General features: G+C 45.2%; 1 protein-coding gene across 1 annotated transcript in view; it reads right to left on the reverse strand.

The window, feature by feature from the left end:
- The window catches only part of FAM184B (family with sequence similarity 184 member B), a 166616-nt gene that overhangs the window by 13119 nt on the left and 133500 nt on the right, over nt 1-19997 (reverse strand). The window contains exons 9-12 of the mRNA XM_059381493.1: nt 17250-17379; nt 16334-16546; nt 4306-4459; nt 1357-1520 (exon numbers count right to left, since the gene is read on the reverse strand). Of these exons, the coding sequence (XP_059237476.1) occupies nt 1357-1520; nt 4306-4459; nt 16334-16546; nt 17250-17379 (661 nt within the window). The remainder of the gene's footprint in view (nt 1-1356; nt 1521-4305; nt 4460-16333; nt 16547-17249; nt 17380-19997) is intronic.

Below are 19997 nucleotides of genomic sequence, written 5' to 3' on the forward strand. Positions count from 1 at the left end.
GATCCCGGGGTTCTATCCATGGCACCAGGGAGGCTGTCATCATAGACGTCACAATCTCACAATTCCCCTGCCGCCTTCCATACATATGGCTGGCTCCAACAGATCTAGAACACTTACTGGAACATGATCTGTCTTCCCTCTGCTACACTTTACTGACTGGGCAGAGCTCCCTGTGATTCATCATTTAATATTCTTCATTAAACACAAATCATCTTCAGGTGCTCAGTACTGACAATATCTTGAGTGAAGAATCCCCAAACTCCCGGGACCTCCAGCGGGGCTGGGACACCAAGTAAATCTTCTGTGCCCACAGACTTGGTGGTGCTCCCATGCGGAGAGTGGGGGTGGAGATGAAATGAGGCAGACTGGCCTGGTTCTCAAAAGACTTCCGGTCCAGTTGAAAACAACCATAAAGAACATTCAGGATATATATGACGGCTGCCTAATTGGGTCATACAGTAGACACGAGGGCAGCAGGACTATAACAGGAGGCGCTGGGTGAGCTCAGAGAAGGGTGAGGCCGCAGGTGTGGAAGGGAGGTCCCGAGAGCCTCACCTTGACAGCACATATACTCAGATCAGAGGGGAGACCCCTGGCCCAGAGGGTGAGCTGGGCACTGAGGAGGGAGGAAGGCGTCCCAAGCAGGGATTGGGCACATGCAAAGGCCCAGGGGCACGATACTGAGCCCAAGTTTAGAGCAGAGGGAGATATGACTGAAGGTAAGAAGTGTGGCCAGTGGGTGAAGGCTTTTCCTTGCCAGGTATCTGGAAGTCGTTCTGATAGCAGGAGGGAGTCACTGAAGCTTTATATAGTTGCATACCTGTCACCGTATGGTACACGGTGGGCTGCAGGGGAGAGAGTCTGGGCTGTTAGGATGTCACTGCCCTGCCGGCCAGGTGGGAATATGGATGTACAAGGAAGGGGCTGAGGGGCCAAGTCTGACAAGGAAGTTCAAGGAGAGTTGGTGTTGAACCTCGGTGACAAAAAAGGCAGCTCCCAGTGATGGAAGCAGGGAGGTTAAGGCAGGGAGACTGTCTGAGGCAGCATTCTGAGACATCCTCTGCAGATTTGAAGGAGTAACCCCGACTGGGTGATTCTAGGGCCCATACCGCAATGCTACTCTAAAATGCTACTGTGTCTGAATTTAAAATGACACACAGCGCTTAAAACTTGTTTTTTGCTTTTCAAAATGGGAGGCTGCAGACCCATCCAGGATCTCCCAGGACTGTAGAAGAAGTGTCTTCCCCATTCCAGAAGTGAATGATGACCCCCTGGAGCCTCTCCGTTATGACTTTCTCCCTGCAGCCCTGATGTCACTGCAAGAGGGGTGCAGAGTGGGCAGAATGGGGTGCTGACCTCGGCAGGGACGGTGTGGTCCTCGCTGTCCCCTGGACACTGGGCGACCGCCTGCCGCCTGCCCAAGCCGCCCAGAGACCTCAGCTCAGCCTGCAGCGCCTCCAGGTCCTTCTGGTGCTCGGAGCAGGCAGCCCGCTGCTCTGACAGCTCCTGCTTGAGGGCCTCTAGAGAAGGAAGAGCTATTACTTTTTAAAGCCAAGATCATTTTCAAGTGCTAGTAAGTTTGATATTTTCCTTTTCTGTTAGGAACTTTTGGGGAATCTATTTTTGTTGCTGCAAAGGATTGTTGAAACATTGTTTCAAGAATTCCATAAGCCATGAGGTACCCTGTAGGCTTAGATGTCTTAGTACAGAGCACATGCTCAACATATGTTGGTAAAATAAACAAGTGATGTTTAGAGTGGAAATTAATGGTATTATAAAAATGTGTCTGTAGCAAAAAGATTTCCCATAAACTTACTAAGCTTCTCTGAAAGTTATAGTATATTAAACATAGCAAAGCTTAGTTATTCTGATGATATGTTGAAAAATTTACTTGATTTATCTTTCCTCCCCACTAGGATTTTAATAGTGATTTCTATAGTCTATTTTCTTTAAAAAGCCCAAACCCAACTCAGTATTTTGAAATCCTTTATCACAAAAATATGTTCAATAAAACCCTTTAGTAAAGCATAACTAGAGTGGTTTCATTTATTACCCTTCCCTCTTCTGTAATATATTCCCTTCCCTCCCCTGCTCCCTCCCTCCCTCCACCCATCTATCCATCCATCTGTCCATCCACTCTATCTCTCTACACACCCACCTATCCATCTGTCCATCAGCCCATCTCACCATCCATTCATCCATCCACACAGCCACCTGCCCTTCCGTCCTTCTACCCATCCACCTGTCCATCCAGCATGGCCGGGTCCCCACCCCAGTGGATCAGGTAATCTGATGGACACTCCCTTACCCCTCACACACTGAACTACACTGCAGGACAAACGTGTTTCACACAGACAGTGGAATCACCGTAATTGGGACCGGGGATGTCTAATTTAATAATCCTGTCATGATAGCCCCCTCCCCCCACAGCACCCACAAAGCCAACGACTTTCTATTGTCCTAAGAGAGTTCATAGAGCCCCTTCTTCCTGGGGCTATGTTGAGAATCCTAGCATGTACGCAGGCTCTCTCCTGAATCTTTTGTCCAGGACAGGACCAGGCTGCTGTGGGATCAGAGGGACAAGGGAAGTGGCAGTAGGGACAGCTACTGTTGGGTGCTGGAATCACCAGGGGTGTTCAACATGATCTGAATCTTGTCTAGTATCTGAGACACATGGTATTGCCTGGGTTTTATCTTGTGTAATCCATCTTCCTTAGATGATGCCAACTCTAGCATTTCCCACTTGGATGTTAACTGGGGACTCAATGGGACTCTCTCTCTCCCCATGTCACTTCCTCCAGAAATGGACAGAGCTGATGTGCTGACGTACAGCCTGCAAGACACACTGTCTAATGAAAAAGCTCAACAAGCAGCAGGTAGATGATAATCACTTATGGAGGTAAAGAAAATGCTCTTTCCCCAAATTCTCTTAAGGAGAATCCTGCCTGGGTCTGAACAAATATGTATTTAATAAGGCCAGTGTGGTCTTTAATGCTAGGCATGAAATAAGGAGAGGCATTTGTCTTGCTCTTAAGAGTGAGATGGAAGATGAGAATAAAGGAGAAAATGAGGGAAAAGATGATCTACAAAAACAGAAAGAGGCTTCCGGGGCCAGCCATGCAATGTGGGAATATTCAGTAATGAGAACAGTGAACATGTGCCTAGCATTCGCTGCATACTAGCTGGATGTTGTTATTATTCCCATTTCACAGATGAGCAACTGAGGCACAGAACAGTTACGTAACTTGCCCAAAGTCAGGCAGCTTGTGAGTGTTGGAGCTGGACTTCAAGCCCGAACAATTTGGCTCCAGAGATCTTTACTGCTTCTGGTAACTTCCAGAATGCTCCGCGTGACTGGTTTTGGATGTCGGAAGAGGAGGTGAGTTTCCGGCCGAGGATGATGTAGGGGCAAGCAAAGGGCAGGAGCCTGGAGGCGTAAGTCCCCCAGATTTGCGGAAAACTTCAGAATGGAAATGCGAGGTTGAGGCGACCCCATGAACGTGTCACGAAGGCTCAGGGATGTGGCTTATATTGAATAATGATGATGGTGATGATAATACGGATGCCTCCGCTTTTCCAAGGTTCGCCTAACACCACTTTGATTTTAGAACCCTTTCCCCCTAACCTAGAGAAATCCGAAGACTTTCATTTTTACATAAAAAAGGCGAAAAGGGAAAACAACGTTCTTGGCTGGTTTGGCGGCCAGCGGTCCGGAAGCAGCGCGCACCTCGGGCCGCGAGAGGGGCGCCCCCCAGCGCCTTCCCTGGGAGTCACGCCCAGCATCTCGGCGCCCGGCGCTGTGTCCGTGAGCGTCTGGACTTGTCTCCAGCTACTGTGCACATCCGTTCGCAAGATGTGTCCTGTCGTATCAGGAAAGCCTAAGACAGGTGACTTTGGGGGTCTGGGAACGCTCCAGAGTGTTCATTTAAATGAATGGTAATTGCTTCTTTGCTTTTCGCCATTTTGATTTAGGGAATGTTTCACAGGAACGCCCTGCTTTCAGACAGCTGGAACAGTCACCAGGCTCCTGTCATATGCTAGGCACTTTCTATTTAATATCATCACACCCACACACCATCCCTATGGGTAGGGACAATGGTGACTCCATTTTCCAGAAAAGGAAACTGAGACTGACAGTGACCCTCCCACCCCTACCCCAGGTCTCCCAGCTAGTTGGGAGGCGGAACCTGGAAAGTCACCCCGGGCCTGTGTGCCTCCAAACATGGGGGCCCCATCTTGCCCCTGGTCCCAACGTGTGGACCCTGCCAGGTAGCTAGACCCTCCCAGGGGCAGCGGGCTGTATACCTAACAGCAGAGCCTGCTGAGTCTGCATCCTCTCCAGCTCCCCCTGGAGCTTCTGCTGGGCCTTTTCTTCCAAGGCCTGGAGCTCCAGTCGGTGTGCCTGGTGCTGGATCTGGAGGCTGTGGCTGGATTCCTTCTTCAAGCGCTCCTCTGTGGCCTGTGGATGAAAGTGGGATAAAGCGGGCACGGAGTGGGGACCTGTCTCCTTTGCCAAGTTCTTCCTATGCACCAGGGCGCACTGAGAACTCACCACTCCTCAGTGGAGGGTTTATTGGGCTACTGAGAATGACCCGAGATGTTGGTGATGGCTTGGCCACAGCAGCCATTTTATACCATGTGAACCTAACTCCAAACCGTAGCTGATTAGGCCAGAGTGGACGCCTGTTCCAAGTTGAGCCAGTTATTGGGAATTTGGGGTTAGGAGGCCAGGGAGAGAGAGCACAAGTAACAGACAGACAGACACGGACTAGTTGGCTCCAGATTTAACACACTCAGGAAGGGGGTGACCATCTTACACCTGTCCCAGGACCAGGGAGGTGGAAAGAGTTGTCTGTGAAGAGGAGGGCAGGAATGACAGAAGGAGGGGTCTTTATAGTCTTTCCAGTCTCTGGTCTAGTTTGGTCCCCAGAACTGGCTGTGTCTCTGCCCTCTGGTTCACTTGTTATTCTTCTTTTACTTCATTTATGATTATTTCGTTCAGTCAGTCATCCTTTTATGTGACATTTATTTATTGAAAGTCTCTCATATATCAAACACCCAAAGCTGTTTCTATGAGTAGCTTTGTAAACTTTAATAGCAATCTCTCCACTCCTAAGCTAGCTCAAGTTGGTTTCTGGGAGTCAAAATAATAATGGTCCCCAAGATATCCACGTGGGGATCTCTGGAACTTGTGAATATATTACGTTCCTTGGTAAACGGAGTTTTACAGGTGTGAATAAGTTAAGGATCCTGAAATGAGAGCTTATCCCAAATTATCTGGGCAGGCTTAATGTCGTCACAGAGGTCCTTATAGGAAGGAAGCAAGACAGCCAGACAGAGGAGAGGTGCTGATGGAAGGAGGAAGCAGTGGTGGAGGGGAGGAGGAGCAGGGAGGGTGCTGGGGAGAGAGAGAGGAAGATGTTACATGCTACACTGCTGACTTGGATGATGCAGGAAGGGGCCAGGAGCCAAGGGAACACAGGCAGCCTCCAGAAGCCAGAAAAGGCAAGAAAACAGATCCATCCCTTGAGCTTTTAGAAGGAACACAGTCCTGCCAACACCTTGACACCTTGAATTTAGGACCTCTGACCTCCAGAGTGTCAGATAATAAATCTGTGATGTGGTCAGCCACCAAGTTTGTGGTATTTGTGATAGTAGCAATAGGAAACTAATACAGTTTCAGGGGGCTTTTGCAACAGAGAGTTCCAATTCAGACACAGCTTATCTTGGGCCACCTGGGTGGCTCAGTGGGCTAAGTGTCTGACTCTTGATTTCTGCTAAGGTCATGATCTCGGGAGATCAAGCTGGGAGTCAGGTTCTGTGCTCAGTGTGAGGGTTCTGCTTAGGATTCTCTCACTCCCTCTCTCTCTCTGGACCTTCCCCTGTCCCACACCTCCCACCCCGTGTGCATGCACACACACTCTCTCAATAAAATAGAATAAATAAATAATACAAATAAATAAAAAATTTTAAAAAGACATAGCCCATCTTTTAAAAGAGAAAGTCGAGGCTGGGAGAGATGAACTAGTTTTCCCAAGGTCATGCAGGAAAGATGCAGGAAGCATCGTCTCCCTCCTTTGTGCCAGCCAGCTGTCGGGAAGTGAGCTGACTGAAGACAGGGAAAGGTGGGACAGGACAGTCACCCCTGGGCAGCAGGGTCCTGAGCTCAGGCCCTCCGCACTCCCCGTGCAGCCTTTGGAAACAATGGGAAATGGGGTTTCACCAAAGATGGGAGGCTCCAGTTCAGAGCACCGAACCCACCACCCCCAGAGCCCCAGGGAGCTAACTGAGCACAGTGGCACCTTTGGCTCTGCTGCCCCCTGAAATTGGGAATCTGTTTTACTCCTCCTCTGGGAAACTGTCATACGGTGCTGGGTTTATTTCATAAGACAGAAGAGTCTCCTCCTTTTCAGACTCTCCAGTATTTCTTCCTCTTGTACTTGCTACCAGTCTCAGAGAAGCAGTTGGTGACATTTTTATCCCAAGGGAAATGGGAATGAAAAGGCCCAGGCTAAAGTTTTACAGCAGATGGGGCCAAACTCCCTCACTCCATGATCCAGCCTCTCTGTCCCCCAGGAACAGCACAGTGTTTAGATCAGCACTGCCTGCTTTTTTGCTCAGCAGCCTTCCATGGTGAGAACTATGCAAAGTTGAACACTCAGAGTTTACATCAAACCACTCTCCCCTGGTGAATGACTCCAGTAAACCTATGGGAGGTTTACTCTGCTTGTGTTGTGGTTGTTTTAAAACCTCCTAAAAGGCCCATGTTCACCCTATCTTCAAAGGTAATGACACCAGTCACAATGCAGGTGTTTGTGTGGGGGCAGGAAGGGGGGGGGTGGAGGGAGGACCCAACACCAACAAGCAATGCTGAACACCCACGGAGGACAGTGTCCTATGAGTCAACTCAGTCCTGACACTCTCTGCCTGGAGAGAGAGAGCATCCCACAGGGTGAGAGCTCAGTCCCATCAGACCGCCCTGAGTCTTAGATGCCAGCTGGAAGACGAGGTCATTACCTGTGCTCCTGACCAGCGGGCTATAAATCAGTGGTCCCACGACCCCTCAATTAATTTGTTAGACTGGCTCATAGAACTCAGGAAACCTGTTTATTTACTAGGTTATCGATTTGTGACAAAGGATAGTAAAGGATATGAATCAATAGCCAGATGAAGAGATATGTAGGAAGAGATCACAGGATCTTTTTTTCCCCATGAAATTGGGGCATGTCTCCTTGTGGTATGTGGCGGTGTTGGCCCACCTGTAAACTCTCTGAGCCCCCTCTCTGCTTTAGGGTTTCTGAGAGGCTTTGTTACATAGACATGATTAATTAAATCATTGGTCACTGGTGACTGAGTCCATCTCCTGCCTTTTCCCTCTCCCCAGAGGTCAGGGGTGGGACTGAAAGTTCCAACCCTCAACCCTAAGGTGGGTTCCCCTGGCAATCAGCCCTCTCATCCTCAGTGGGGTCCCCAAGCTATCTCATTAACATAACAGAAGACAGTTTGGTTGCTCTCCTTGCTTAGGAATTTCCAAGAGTTTTAGGAGCAGTGTGTTAGAAATGAGACTAATACCAAATAAGATTTCTTTTTAGAAATCATAGTAACACACTCTCCATCCCCATCCTGGGTAAAGTCTCCTTTCCCTGTGCTTCCCAACTGTCCCCTGGCTCTGACCCACTGAACTACAGCAGCCTGTGGTTGCCTTTCCCCCTGGAGGTGCGGTCCAAAAAGCCAAGAGTGTATTAATCATCTTGATGCCTGCAGAGCACAGCGTGGCAGTAGGTGGTGGAAGCTGTTCTATAAATAATTCAGGGTCAACAAGTGAGCAGTAACAGCCAATCTTTAAAAATGGAGCTCTGCTGTGGACTGGATGTTTCTGCCCAACCCCCCTCCCACGCCCCTAAGTCATAGGTTGAAAACTGATCCCCCATGGGATGGCATCAGAAGTGGGGCTTTTGGGGGTTAATGAGGTAAGGACAGTGAAGCCCTCACGAATCAGTGCTCTTATAAAGGAGATTCACAAGAGCTCCCCTACCCTTTCTCCCTTGTGAGGTTATAGTCGGGTGGCTGTCTATGAACTATGGAGTGAACTCTCAACAGACACCAGACCAGCTGGTGCTTTGGTCTTGTACTTGTAGCCTCCAGAATGAACAGCGGGGAATTAATTTTTATGTTTCCAAGTGGCTCAGTCCGTGGTGTTCTGTTACAGCAACCTGAATGGACAAAGACAAGCTCTTACTCAGCCTCGTATGGTTCTAAGTACTTTACATGTGTTATCTCTTTGGTGCTCTCAACAGTCTTAGTAGTTATTATTTTATAAATGAGGAACTTGAGACACAAAGAAACTGGGAGATTGCCTGAGCCCACACCTTACAAGTGGCAGACCCAAGATTTGAACCCATGCATCCCACTCCTCCTCACGATCCCGTACAAGGAATGACTATATATCGGGTATTTTAAATTAGAATTGGAACTTTGGTGTCACTTTGGAATCATCGGACTTGAGCCAGCAACAAGGACCCCGTGAATCTGTAGGGTCTTCAGGGGCTAGAACTGAGATATGCAAGGTATGGGGGGGTATGGGCAGAGCTGAGGCGGCCAGAACTCATAGGTTCCTTCCTTCCATCCAGGGGAGCCCTGGACCACCACTCCCACTAGTGAGCGACAATCCCCAGCTTCCCCTGGGAGCTAAGTCTACAGCCTGGATGGGTAAAGCTTAGGAGAACACATTGCCCACCACCTCGCAACCTGGCATCTCATCAACTGGAGCTGTTGTAAATTGCAAGTCAAATTGGAAAAAGATTTAAAAGAATAAAAGAAGAGAACTCACATTTTTTTTTTAACACCTATTAGAAACCAAACAGTCCACATGCATTATTTCATTTCTTTTTTCTTTTTTTAAAGGCTTATTGTATATTTTTATCAGGACAATGCATGCATATAGTATAAATGGCTAAATAGTATTAAAAGAAAGGAAAGCCCTCCTTTTTCCTCTCTCTGCACTCTATTCTCTGGAGGAAGCCTCTGACAACTCTTCCAATTGTTTCTTTAGGTATTTGCCACAATTAACAGGCTAGAATCTCCATTCTGCTCTGTCTTGGTTATTTTCGAGACTAGGAATTGTCTTCGCATTTGGATAGATGAGGATTTTAGGTCTCATACAGTCTCCCCCTTCCATTCCTCACATATCATTATTTATTTTTTTAATATAGTAGAATATATTCAACACTTTTGTTATTATGAGTACATACAGTTCACTCCCAAGTAAAACTATTATGATTAATGCCTACCTGCACAACTTATTGTTTTTCCTTGCATTGATAACTTGCTGCATTTTTAAAAAATTTGCTTAGCTTTCTTTAAATATTTGGCTAAATCTTCCTACAACATCTAAAAGCTTTGTAAAACATTTGTGTGTGTGTTAGAGATTTTCAATGCAACTTTCTACATGGGCAAACGGATCAGAAAATCCAGTAGTTTTATTTTCCCCTAGAGTTGCTCTTCTGAGACCTCAGTCCTCTTGCTCCAGCTGGGACTGAGCTGTTGTCTCGGCCAGGGCCAGTGGCATAGCTGGGCTCCTTCCTTTTCCTTCTTCTCCTACCCTGAATTACTCTATCCTAGATCCCTTTTATTCTGGAATCCTTGGCTTGCTCCCTCCTTTGGGTGGGGCATTCTTCAAGGAATTTCCTAAGGAAAAGCAGTGGAAGACATAGTAGCCTGGGTCCAACAGGAGACAGAAACCACACAGTAATTTAAGTAGGAGCTTAATATAAAAAATTACTGTGCTATCACAGGTGAGTAACTCTAGAGATACAAAGAGAACTCCAGGGTGTCCTGAGGCTGGGAGAATGTACCAAAGATAAGGACAACTTAGAAGGGGGGAATCCTTCCCCAGTTTGGGATCCAGACCTTGTCGGAGAAGGTATGGTGGTAGCTCACTGGTGGAGAAGATCACTAGCTATCCAGGCCACTGTTGGTTCAGTTACTGGTCGAGCAGGAACAACCCTCCATAGTACAGAGGAGCCACAGGTGGGTGATTTTCGGAGAGAATAGGGGTGCCCATGCAGGTGTGAGGGCCAGAGCAGATGATGGTATTTGTCTCAGGAGGCTCACAGAAAACAAATCTCTGGGCTACAGGAAACAGTGGCCAGTCGGGGTGGGCGGGGGGGATTACAGGGAGAGTCAGAGTAAGCTGTGCCGGTGTGAGGACTGCCTTCCTTCCAGGACAGCAGTCACTCGGCCCAGGCCAGGTCTGTGAGGTCACTGTAAGCTTACTGGGGCAGAGGAGCACCAGATGTCCTCACACAGCCATGTCGCTCTTCAATGAGCAAGTGAAGCCAGAGACAAAGCAAAAACACAGCCACCAGAACCAGGAAGAGAAGAAGCCTCTCTCCTCCTACAAGGTGTCTCCAGTGCCCTCTACTGACAAAGCTTAATATGATGCTCCATGTGAAGGAGAAATGCTTCAGGAATCTTGGGTCATTACTGCAGGGCAGACAGGGAAGAGTGAATTGGGAGGTGAGAGACAGAAAACTGAGAACAGAAGGCAAATTCCCTAATATTTTACATGCCTATCGATATTTGTATTCAATTCTTTTTTTTAATTTATTTTTTATTTTCAGCATAACAGTATTCATTATTTTTGCACCACACCCAGTGCTCCATGCAATCCGTGCCCTCTATAATACCCACCACCTGGTACCCCGACCTCCCACCCCCCACCCCTTCAAAACCCTCAGATTGTTTTTCAGAGTCCATAGTCTCTCATTACAGTTATTAATATTTGTAATGGAATTTCTCAGAATTATGCATTGGCTTCTAATATACTGTTTTGCTGCCTGTGAGATGTTCCATGACATTCTGATTCAAATAATTTGTGTCTAGAATCACTTTTCCTCACTGGGAGCTTTTGGAATTTCTTCTGTTTCCCTGGTGTCCTGAAATTTCAAGATGAGCCTTGGTAGAGGTCTTTCTCCTGTGGTTCTAAGGATTTCATTATTTCTTTGAAAATACTTTCCCTTTCTAAAGTTGGAAAGAACTCAAATATATGGAGGCTAAAGAGCATCCTACTAAAGAATAAATGGGTCAACCATGAAAATAAAAAAGAATTGAAAAAATTCATGGAAACAAATGAAAATGAAAACACAACTCCTCAAAATCAGTGGGACACAGCAAAAGGCAGTCCTGAGAGGAAAGTATATAGGAATACAAGCCTTTCTCAAGAAACAAGAAAGGTCTCAAGTATACAACTTAATCCTACACCTAAAGGAGCTGGAGAAAGAACAGCAAAGAAAGCCTAAACCCAACAGGAGAAATCATAAAGAGCATAAATCAATGAAATAGAAACCAAAAGAACAGTAGAAAAGAGAAAGGATCCAAATAAATAAAATCATGAATGAAAGAGGAGAGATCACAATCAGCACCTAAGAAATACAAACAATTATAAGAACATATTATGGGCAACTATAGGACAGCAAATTTGACAATCTGGAAGAAATGCATTCCTAAAAATGTACAAACTACCAAAACTGAAGCAGGAAGAAATAGAAAACCTGAACAGACCCACAACCAGTAAGGAGATTAAAGCAGTCATCAAAACTCTCCCAACAAACAAGAGCCAAGGGCCAGACAGCTTCCAGGGGGAATTCTACCAAACATTTTAAGAAGAATTAATACCTATTCTCCTGAAATTGTTCCAAAAAACAGAAATGGAAGGGAAACTTCCAAACTCATTTTATGAGGCCAGCATTGCCTTGATCCCAAAACCAGACAAAAATCCCATCAAAAAGGAGAAAATTACAGAAAAATAGCCTTGATGAACACAGATGTGAAAATTCTCACCAAAATACTAGCCAATAGGATCCAACAGCACATAAAACGGATTATTCACCATGACCAAGTGGGTTTATTCCAGGGCTGCAAGGTTGGTTCAACATCCACAAATCAATCAATGTGATACAATACATTAATATAAGAAAGAACAAGAATCATATGATATTCTCAATAGATGCTGAAAAAGCATTTGACAAAGTACACCATCCTTTCTTGATCAAAATTCTTCACAGTGTAGGCATAGAGGGTGCATACCTCAATATCATCAAAGCCATCTATGAAAAACCCACAGCAAATATCATTCTCAATGGGGAAAAACTGAGATCTTTTCCTCTAAGGTCAGGAACATGGCAAGGATGTCCACTATCACCACTGCTATTCAACATAGTACTAGAAGTCCTAGCCTCAGCAATCAGACCACAAAAAGAAATAAAAGACATCTAAATCAGCAAAGAAGTCAAACTATCACTCTTTGCAGATGATATGATACTTTATGTGGAAAACCCAAAAGACTCCACTCCAAAACTGCTAGAACTCATACAGGAATTCAGTAAGTGTCAGGATATAAAATCAATGCACAGAAATCAGTTGCATTTCTTTATACCAACAGCAAGACAGAAGAAAGACAAATTAAGGAGTCGATCCCATTTATAATTGCACCTAAAACCATAAGATACCTAGGAATAAACCTAACCAAAGAGGCAAAGAATCTGTACTCAGAAAACTATAAAGTACTCATGAAAGGAACTGAGGAAGACACAAAGAAATGGAAAAACTTTCCATGCTCATGGATTGGAAGAACAAATATTGTGAAAATATCCATGCTACCTAAAGCAATGTACACATTTATTGCAATCCCTATCAAAATACCATCAATTTTTTTTCAAAGAAATGGAACAGATAATCCTAAAATTTATATGGAACCAGAAAAGACCCTGAATAGCCAGAGGAATATTGACAAAAAAAAAGCCAAAGTTGGTGGCATCACAATTCCAGACTTCAAGCTCTGTTACAAAGCTGTAATCCTCAAGACAGTATGGTAGTGACACAAAAACAGCCACATAGATCAAAGGAACAGAGTAGAGAGCCCAGAAATAAACCCTCAACTCTATGGTCAACTAATCTTCAACAAAGGAGGAAAGAGTGTCCAGTGGAAAAAAGACAGTCTCTTCAACAAATGGTGTTGGGAATATTGGACGGCCACATGCAGAAAAATGAAACTGGACCATTTCCTTATACCACACACAAAAATAGACTCAAAACGGAATAAAGACCTCAGTATGAGACAAGAATCCATCAAAATCCTTGAGGAGAACACAAGCAGCAACCTCTTTGACCTCAGCTACAGCAACTTCTTCCTAGAAACATCACCAAAGGCAAGGGTAGCAAGGGCAAAAATGAACTTTTGGGACTTCATCAAGATCAGAAGCTTTTGCACAGCAAAGGAAACAGTACACAAAACCAAAAAAACAACTAACAGAATGGGAGAAGATATTCACAAATAACATATCAAATAAAGGGGTAGATTCCAAAATCTATGAAGAACTTCTCAAACTCAACACCTGAAGAACAAATAATCCAATCAAGAAATGGGCAGAGGACATGAATAGACATTCTACAAAGAAAACATCCAGAAGACACATGAAAAAGTCCTCAACATCACTTGGCATCAGGGAAATATAAATCAAAACCACAATGAGATACTACCTCATACCAGTCAGAATGGCTAAAGTTAAGTCAGGAAATGATAGATGTTAAAGAGAATGTAGAGAAAGGGGAACCCTCCTACACTGTTGGTGGGAATGCAAGCTGGTGCAACCATTCTGGAAAACAGCATGGAGTTTCCTCAAAAACTTGAAAATAGAGCTACCCTAAGACCCAGCAATCACACTCCTGTGTATTTACACTAAAGATACAAATATAATGATCCAAAGGGGCACATGCACCCGAATGTTCTTAGCAGCAATGTCCACAATAGCCAAGCTATGGAAAGAACCTAGATGTCCATCAACAGATGAATGGATAAAGAAGATGTGGTATATATACACAACGGAATACTATGCAGCCATCAAAGGAAATGGAATCTTGCCATTTGTCATGACGTGAATGGAACTAGAGGGTATTATGCTGAGTGAAATAAGTCAATTAGAGAAAGACAATTATCATATGCTCTCCCTGATATGAGGAGTTTGAGAGGTAGAGTGGGGGGTTTGGGAGGTAAGGAAGGAAAAAATGAAACAAGATGGGATTGGGAGGGAGAGACTCTTAATCTCACAAAACAAACTGAGGGTTTCTGGGGGTGGGGGGGGTAAGGACAGGGTGGTTGGGTTATGGACAGGGTGGGGTGGGTATGAGCTATGGTGAGTGCTATGAAGTGTGCAAGTCTGATGATTCACAGTCCTGTATCCCTGGGGCAAAAAATACATTATATCTTAATAAAAACAATTAATAAAAATAAATAAAAAAAAACAAAAAAAATACTTTCCCCTCCTTTATCTCTTTCTGGAATCCCAAATGTTATATATGAGCCTCCTAGTTGTGTCTCTACACTTTGTGTTCCTTCTCTCCAACCACCCATTTCACTGTTGTGTGCGGGTGTTTTTTTTTCTTCTGGTTTCTGGAAGGTTTCTTCATTTTTTCCATTTCAACTCATTTCCTGACTTTTAGAAATCCTGTGATCATGTTTTTTATCTAAAGAACTCTTCCTTAACCTAATTGCCCCTCCTTTACAAATAGCATGTTGTTCTTTCACAGATGCAAACATCACCTTTTAATTTTGAGGAGATCAATACTCATCGAAGCTTTTTTTTCTTTCTGCTGACTGCATTAGCCATTTCTTCTGAGTCTGTTCCTTCTCCTCCCGGTTATTTTGGACTCTAAAGTCCATGTTAGAGGCTTCCCTAAAAAGTTCAGTAATTGCTGTGCTTTCTTATTAAAGATGGAACGCTGAGATGGAGTTACTTGGAAGAGGGTCTGTGGGGTGCTGGGCTCCTTTAGAGGGTGACCAGATGGCCAACCAGCAATTTTACTGGAAGTCCACAAATGTGAGACTCTAGGTCTTTTCTCTAGGATGGTTTAATTTCCCCAGAGAACATTCTCCAGTCTCCTACTTAGGGAGTATTTAAGTTCTAGATGCTTGACTTCTAGAGCTGAACAGGAGAATGCACTTCTGGGGACCACAGAGAGGTGGCAGTGGTCCAACAAATAGCTCAGTATACAGATTTTCACCTGAACCTATTCTCAGACCCAAGCTTCATCCCAGCCCCTGTGAATCATATTTCCTAATTCAGAGTCTCTCTGGCTCAGTTTATCCAGGGATTTCCCCCAACCCAATCTCTTGTCTTTAAATAAGGGAGAGCTAATTGCTTGCCTGTGCTGGCGGAGCTGGGAATGTGACATTCTATGTCAGTCATATTCCTCATCTCATTCTTGCCTCTGTGATAACTGCTACCTCCAATTCCTGAGCATTTCTGAGCTCTGCCATGGAATCAGCTTGATTCTCATCCTCTCTCTGCAGGTACTTTGGCTTGAGCTTCTCCGCTCTGTGAAGCCACAAGCTATTTCCTCATTTCTGTCCTGTTCTCATGTAGCAGGGCTCAAGGGCACAGATGCCTCCTGCTTTATCTGGAATAGGAGTATGCTTTGGCTTTGTGTTTCCTTATTGTTTCCTGGACTGTTTCCAATAAGAAAGCATTCAAAAGCATTTATTCTGTCACCTTAAAACCAGAAATCCATTTTTTCCACTTGTTCATGGACATCTCAAAGAGGTGGATTTCAATACCCCCAGTGTATAGAAGGGGAAATTAAACTTGAAACTGTAATTCAGTGAGAGACTTTTCTAAGGAGCTATCCTGAACTAGGAAGAGATTCAGGGTCTGAACAGACACAGATGTTTCTCGGCCCCACGCAGGTTCAGGTGGCAGATCTGATGGTATAAGGAAGTCATTAGATAGAGCATAAAGATGCTATAACCAGGGAAGACAGTCTGTTGTGACAGTCGTAGTGGGAGCCCCAGCTCCTGAGGGAGCAGGAGCAAAGGCCTTCTGGGAAAGTAGAAGGTAGACGAAACCTGCTCCTCTTGGATTACACATCATGGTGCACTTGACCTGCTTGTTCCAACTTTCCAGCTTGCCCTCTCTGTTTTTGTCTCCCATGCGAGTCCGACCCCCCAGCATGCATCACGCACAACATTGCCCAAGTCATAAAGCTGTTCTTATGTTATCAAGGTCACATAGAAATAGGGATACGCAGTACAAGTAGCCAAACAGACCTAAGTGTGAATCCTCGCATGGCCACATCCTAGCTGTGTGACCCTGAGCAACTTACTGAATCCCTCTGAGCCTTTTTCCTCAACTGGAAGAAGGAAATGTGATAATAGTGACCCTGGAAGATTCACGTAGGGATTAGAGATCATGTACAAAATGCACCCCGTCTAGCACATGACAGATGGTTCCATGGCAAGGGCTCAGTAAGTAGTGGACTTCCTAATTCTCCCCCTTACCTTGAGTTCTTGAGTTTTGGCCTTCTCAAGCGTGCGCAGGGCTCGCTGGTGGGAGGCCTCGAGCTGGGCTTTCACGGCCTGGTTCTGCTGAATGGTCTCCTGGAGCTCGTGCTGCAGCTTCTCCCTTTCGTGGTCGGAGAGTTGCTTGAGCTCCTGCAGGTCCTCCCTGTAGGTGCTGGCGCACTGCTCCAGAGCCTGCTGCATCTGGGAGACCTGCCCCCCCATGGCATCCTGCCCTCAGGCTGCGCCCTCTCCCTCCCCCTTCCCTTCCTGAGGGGCTTGAAAACAAGTAAGTGCCCTGGACATCTCCTCAACCCAGCTGAACCTCCTCTATCTGAGGGAACTCTGAAGGGGAGTGCTGTAACCTTGAAAAACCTGTGATGGCCAGTCTTCTGGAGGCTTCTCAGCTAGAGCCACGAATATCAGGTCAGAGGGGAAGAAGGCCAAGAAAGCCTTCCCTGATAACTCCCTTGAGTATTACACCCACTCCCCCATGACCAGACAGCTTCTCAATCCTTTTGACCTTGTTCTGTTTTTCCTTTTTCCTAAAATCGGATCATCCTCTAATATGCTATGTGCTTTATTTCTTTCTTATGTCTGGTATTTGGGGTCTGTTCCCACTTCCTCTGCTATAATACAAGTGCTGTAATGCAGGACTTTGCCTGGGTTTGTTCACTAATGTACCCCAAGTTTCTAGAAGGTTCCTAGCTCATAGGAGGTGCTCATGGGCCACAGGAGTTATTAAATAAATGAATGAATACAGAGAACCAAGAATCCCACTTTGTCCTGACCTGGAATGCCCTCCCAGCCCAGACATGAATCAGGTTCTGTATGTATTTCCAACATTGTCTGGAAGAAGGAGAAGGAGGCCGGGTTCCACCAGCAGGAGGGCATCTCCCCACCATGGCTGTCCTACCTGGGCCTGCAATCTAGCCTTCTGGCTTTGCCACTCCTCCTGTAGACGCTGGATTTCTGGTGCCTTCTCCTTCAGCAAAGAGTGCAGTGGAGGTTGCAGGTCACTTCCCTCCTTAAGGGGCACGTCAATCCTTTGAAGACAGAGAGGTGCAAATCACAAAAGATCCAGGGCTGGGAATGACATGACCACCTGGGACTGGGAGAAGGGAGTTCCCATGGCAGGGAGCGGGGTAAGAAGTATCTTCCTTGGATTTAAGAATGTAACCTGGCACACAGTTCTAAGTGTTACTGCACAATTAGGATTCAGCTGGAGCCCAAAGGTTTTAGTGGGTGCTTAATGACTGGCTGTTAAAGCGACTGAGAGGGGCACCTGGGTGGCTCAGTGGGTTAAGCCTCTGCCTTCAGCTCAGGTCATGATCCCAGGGTCCTGGGATCAAGCCCTGAATGTGGCTCTCTGCTCGGCGGGGAGCCTGCTTCCCTATTCTCTCTGCCTGCCTCTCTGCCTACTTGTGATCTCTGTCAAATAAACAAATAAAATGTTTAAAAACAAACAAACAAGCAAAAATGCTGAGAGCTTGGCATTGGTTATGGGGGCTTAGTTAGTCCTTGGGGCTCTGAAAAAGAGGCCTCTCTGAATTAAAAATAGAGCTTCCCTATGACCTTGCAATTGCACTACTGGGTATTTACTCCAGAGATACAGATGTAGTGAAAAGAAGGGCCATATGTACCCCAATGTTTATAGCAGCAATAGCCACAGTCGCCAAACTGTGGAAAGAACCAAGATGCCCTTCAACAGACGAATGGATAAGGAAGATGTGGTCCATATACACTATGGAGTATTATGCCTCCAACAAAAAGGATGAATACCCAACTTTTGTAGCAACATGGACAGGACTGGAAGAGATTATGCTGAGTGAAATAAGTCAAGCAGAGAGAGTCAATTATCATATGATTTCACTTATTTGTGGAGCATAACAAATAACATGGAGGACATGGGGAGATGGAGAGGAGAAGGGAGTTGGGGGAAATTGGAGGGGGAGATGAACCATGAGAGACTATGGACTCTGAAAAACGATCTGAGGGTTTTGAAGGGGTGGGGGGTGGGAGGTTGGAGGAACCAGGTGGTGGGTATTAGAGAGGGCACAGATTTCATGGAGCACTGGGGTGGTGCATAAACAATGAATTCTGTTACACTGAAAAGAAATTAAATAATTAAAAAAAAAGAGGCCTCTCTGGTCTAATTTCACAATACTTCCTGCAGATGAAAAAAATAGTGAAATAATAATACTTTACTTGAATACAGTACTTGACACTTTTCAAAGTAGGCTCATGTCTTTGACTGGCTGTCCCAGGGATACACTGCAGGGTAGCACACAGGTTTTTATGGATAGAGCATGAATGAGAAGATGCTGGCTTAAAGCTACAGTGGTTTCTTCTGTATTCTAGCACAGATGCTCATGGATCTTTTTGGAGGACACCTTCCCTTACCTAGAGCTGAACTTTTGAACCAGGTGAGAAATTCAAATATAACTGGTTGAGATGGGGATTTTAAGCATTTATCCTGTGTAGTGATGTAAAAGGATGCCACGCAGTAGGCATCTCTGCAGAGTTTGCTGGAATGTCAGTGGTGTTTTCTTCCTACGCTTAATTAAAAAAAAAAAAGATTTATTTATTTATTTGAGAGAGAGAGACAGAGACAGAGAAAGAGAGAGAGAGAGAGAGAGAGAGAGAGAGAGAGATTAAGAGCACGTGCTGTTGGAGGGGAGGGGCAAAGAGAGAAGGAGAGAGAGACTCAACCGGACTCCACTCTAAGCACGGAGCTCAGTGCAGGGCTCAATATCACGACAGTGAGATCACATCCTGAGCCAAAACCAAGAGTCATACTGTGCCACCCAGGTGCCCCAGTGTGTGCTTAACTTTTTACAAAATCATCAAACGGTTTTCTGAGGTACTGCCCCATGCTATGCTCCAACCAGCAACGTATGAGAGTTTCAGTTACTCCACATTATAGTCAACATTTTGTGTCTTCAGTACTTTTAATTTTAGTCATTCCAGGGAGTGTGAAATGGTATCTTACTGTAATTTTAAGTTGCATTTCCCTGCTGACTCTGATGTGAAGTGCATATTCATGTCCTTATGTGCCATTCTTTATTTGCAAGTGTGCTCAAGCATTTTGTCCATTTAAAACTATATTTGTCTTTTCTATTATTGGCTTATAGCAATTCTTTATATACTCTGGCTGCAGACTGGATAGCTTTTTCCAGCCTGTGATTTGTTTATTCATTTTCTTAATAGTATTTTTTAATTAGCAGAAATTTTAATTTTGATGAAGATCAATTTGTCAACTTTTTTCTTGGATGATTATTGCTTTCATGTCCTAAAAAATCACCAGGCACCCCCAAATTGCAAAGAGGTTTTCCTATGCTTTATTTTTTTACATTATATATTTAGAGTTAGTTATTTTTTTTTTAAAGATTTTATTTATTTATCAGAGAGAGAGGGGGAGAGATCGAGCACAGGCAGACAGAATGGCAGGCAGAGGCAGAGGGAGAAGCAGGCTCCCTGCTGAGCAAGGAGCCCGATGTGGGACTCGATCCCAGGACGCTGGGATCATGACCTGAGCTGAAGGCAGCTGCTTAACCAACTGAGCCACCCAGGCGTCCCTAGAGTTAGTTATTGTACATGGGGTGAAGTTAGGGTTGAAGTTCATTTTTTTCCCATATGTTGATTCAGTTACACCACCATTTGA

Source organism: Mustela nigripes, chromosome 1 (genome assembly GCF_022355385.1).
Source record: "Mustela nigripes isolate SB6536 chromosome 1, MUSNIG.SB6536, whole genome shotgun sequence".
Classification (NCBI taxonomy): Eukaryota; Metazoa; Chordata; class Mammalia; order Carnivora; family Mustelidae; genus Mustela; species Mustela nigripes.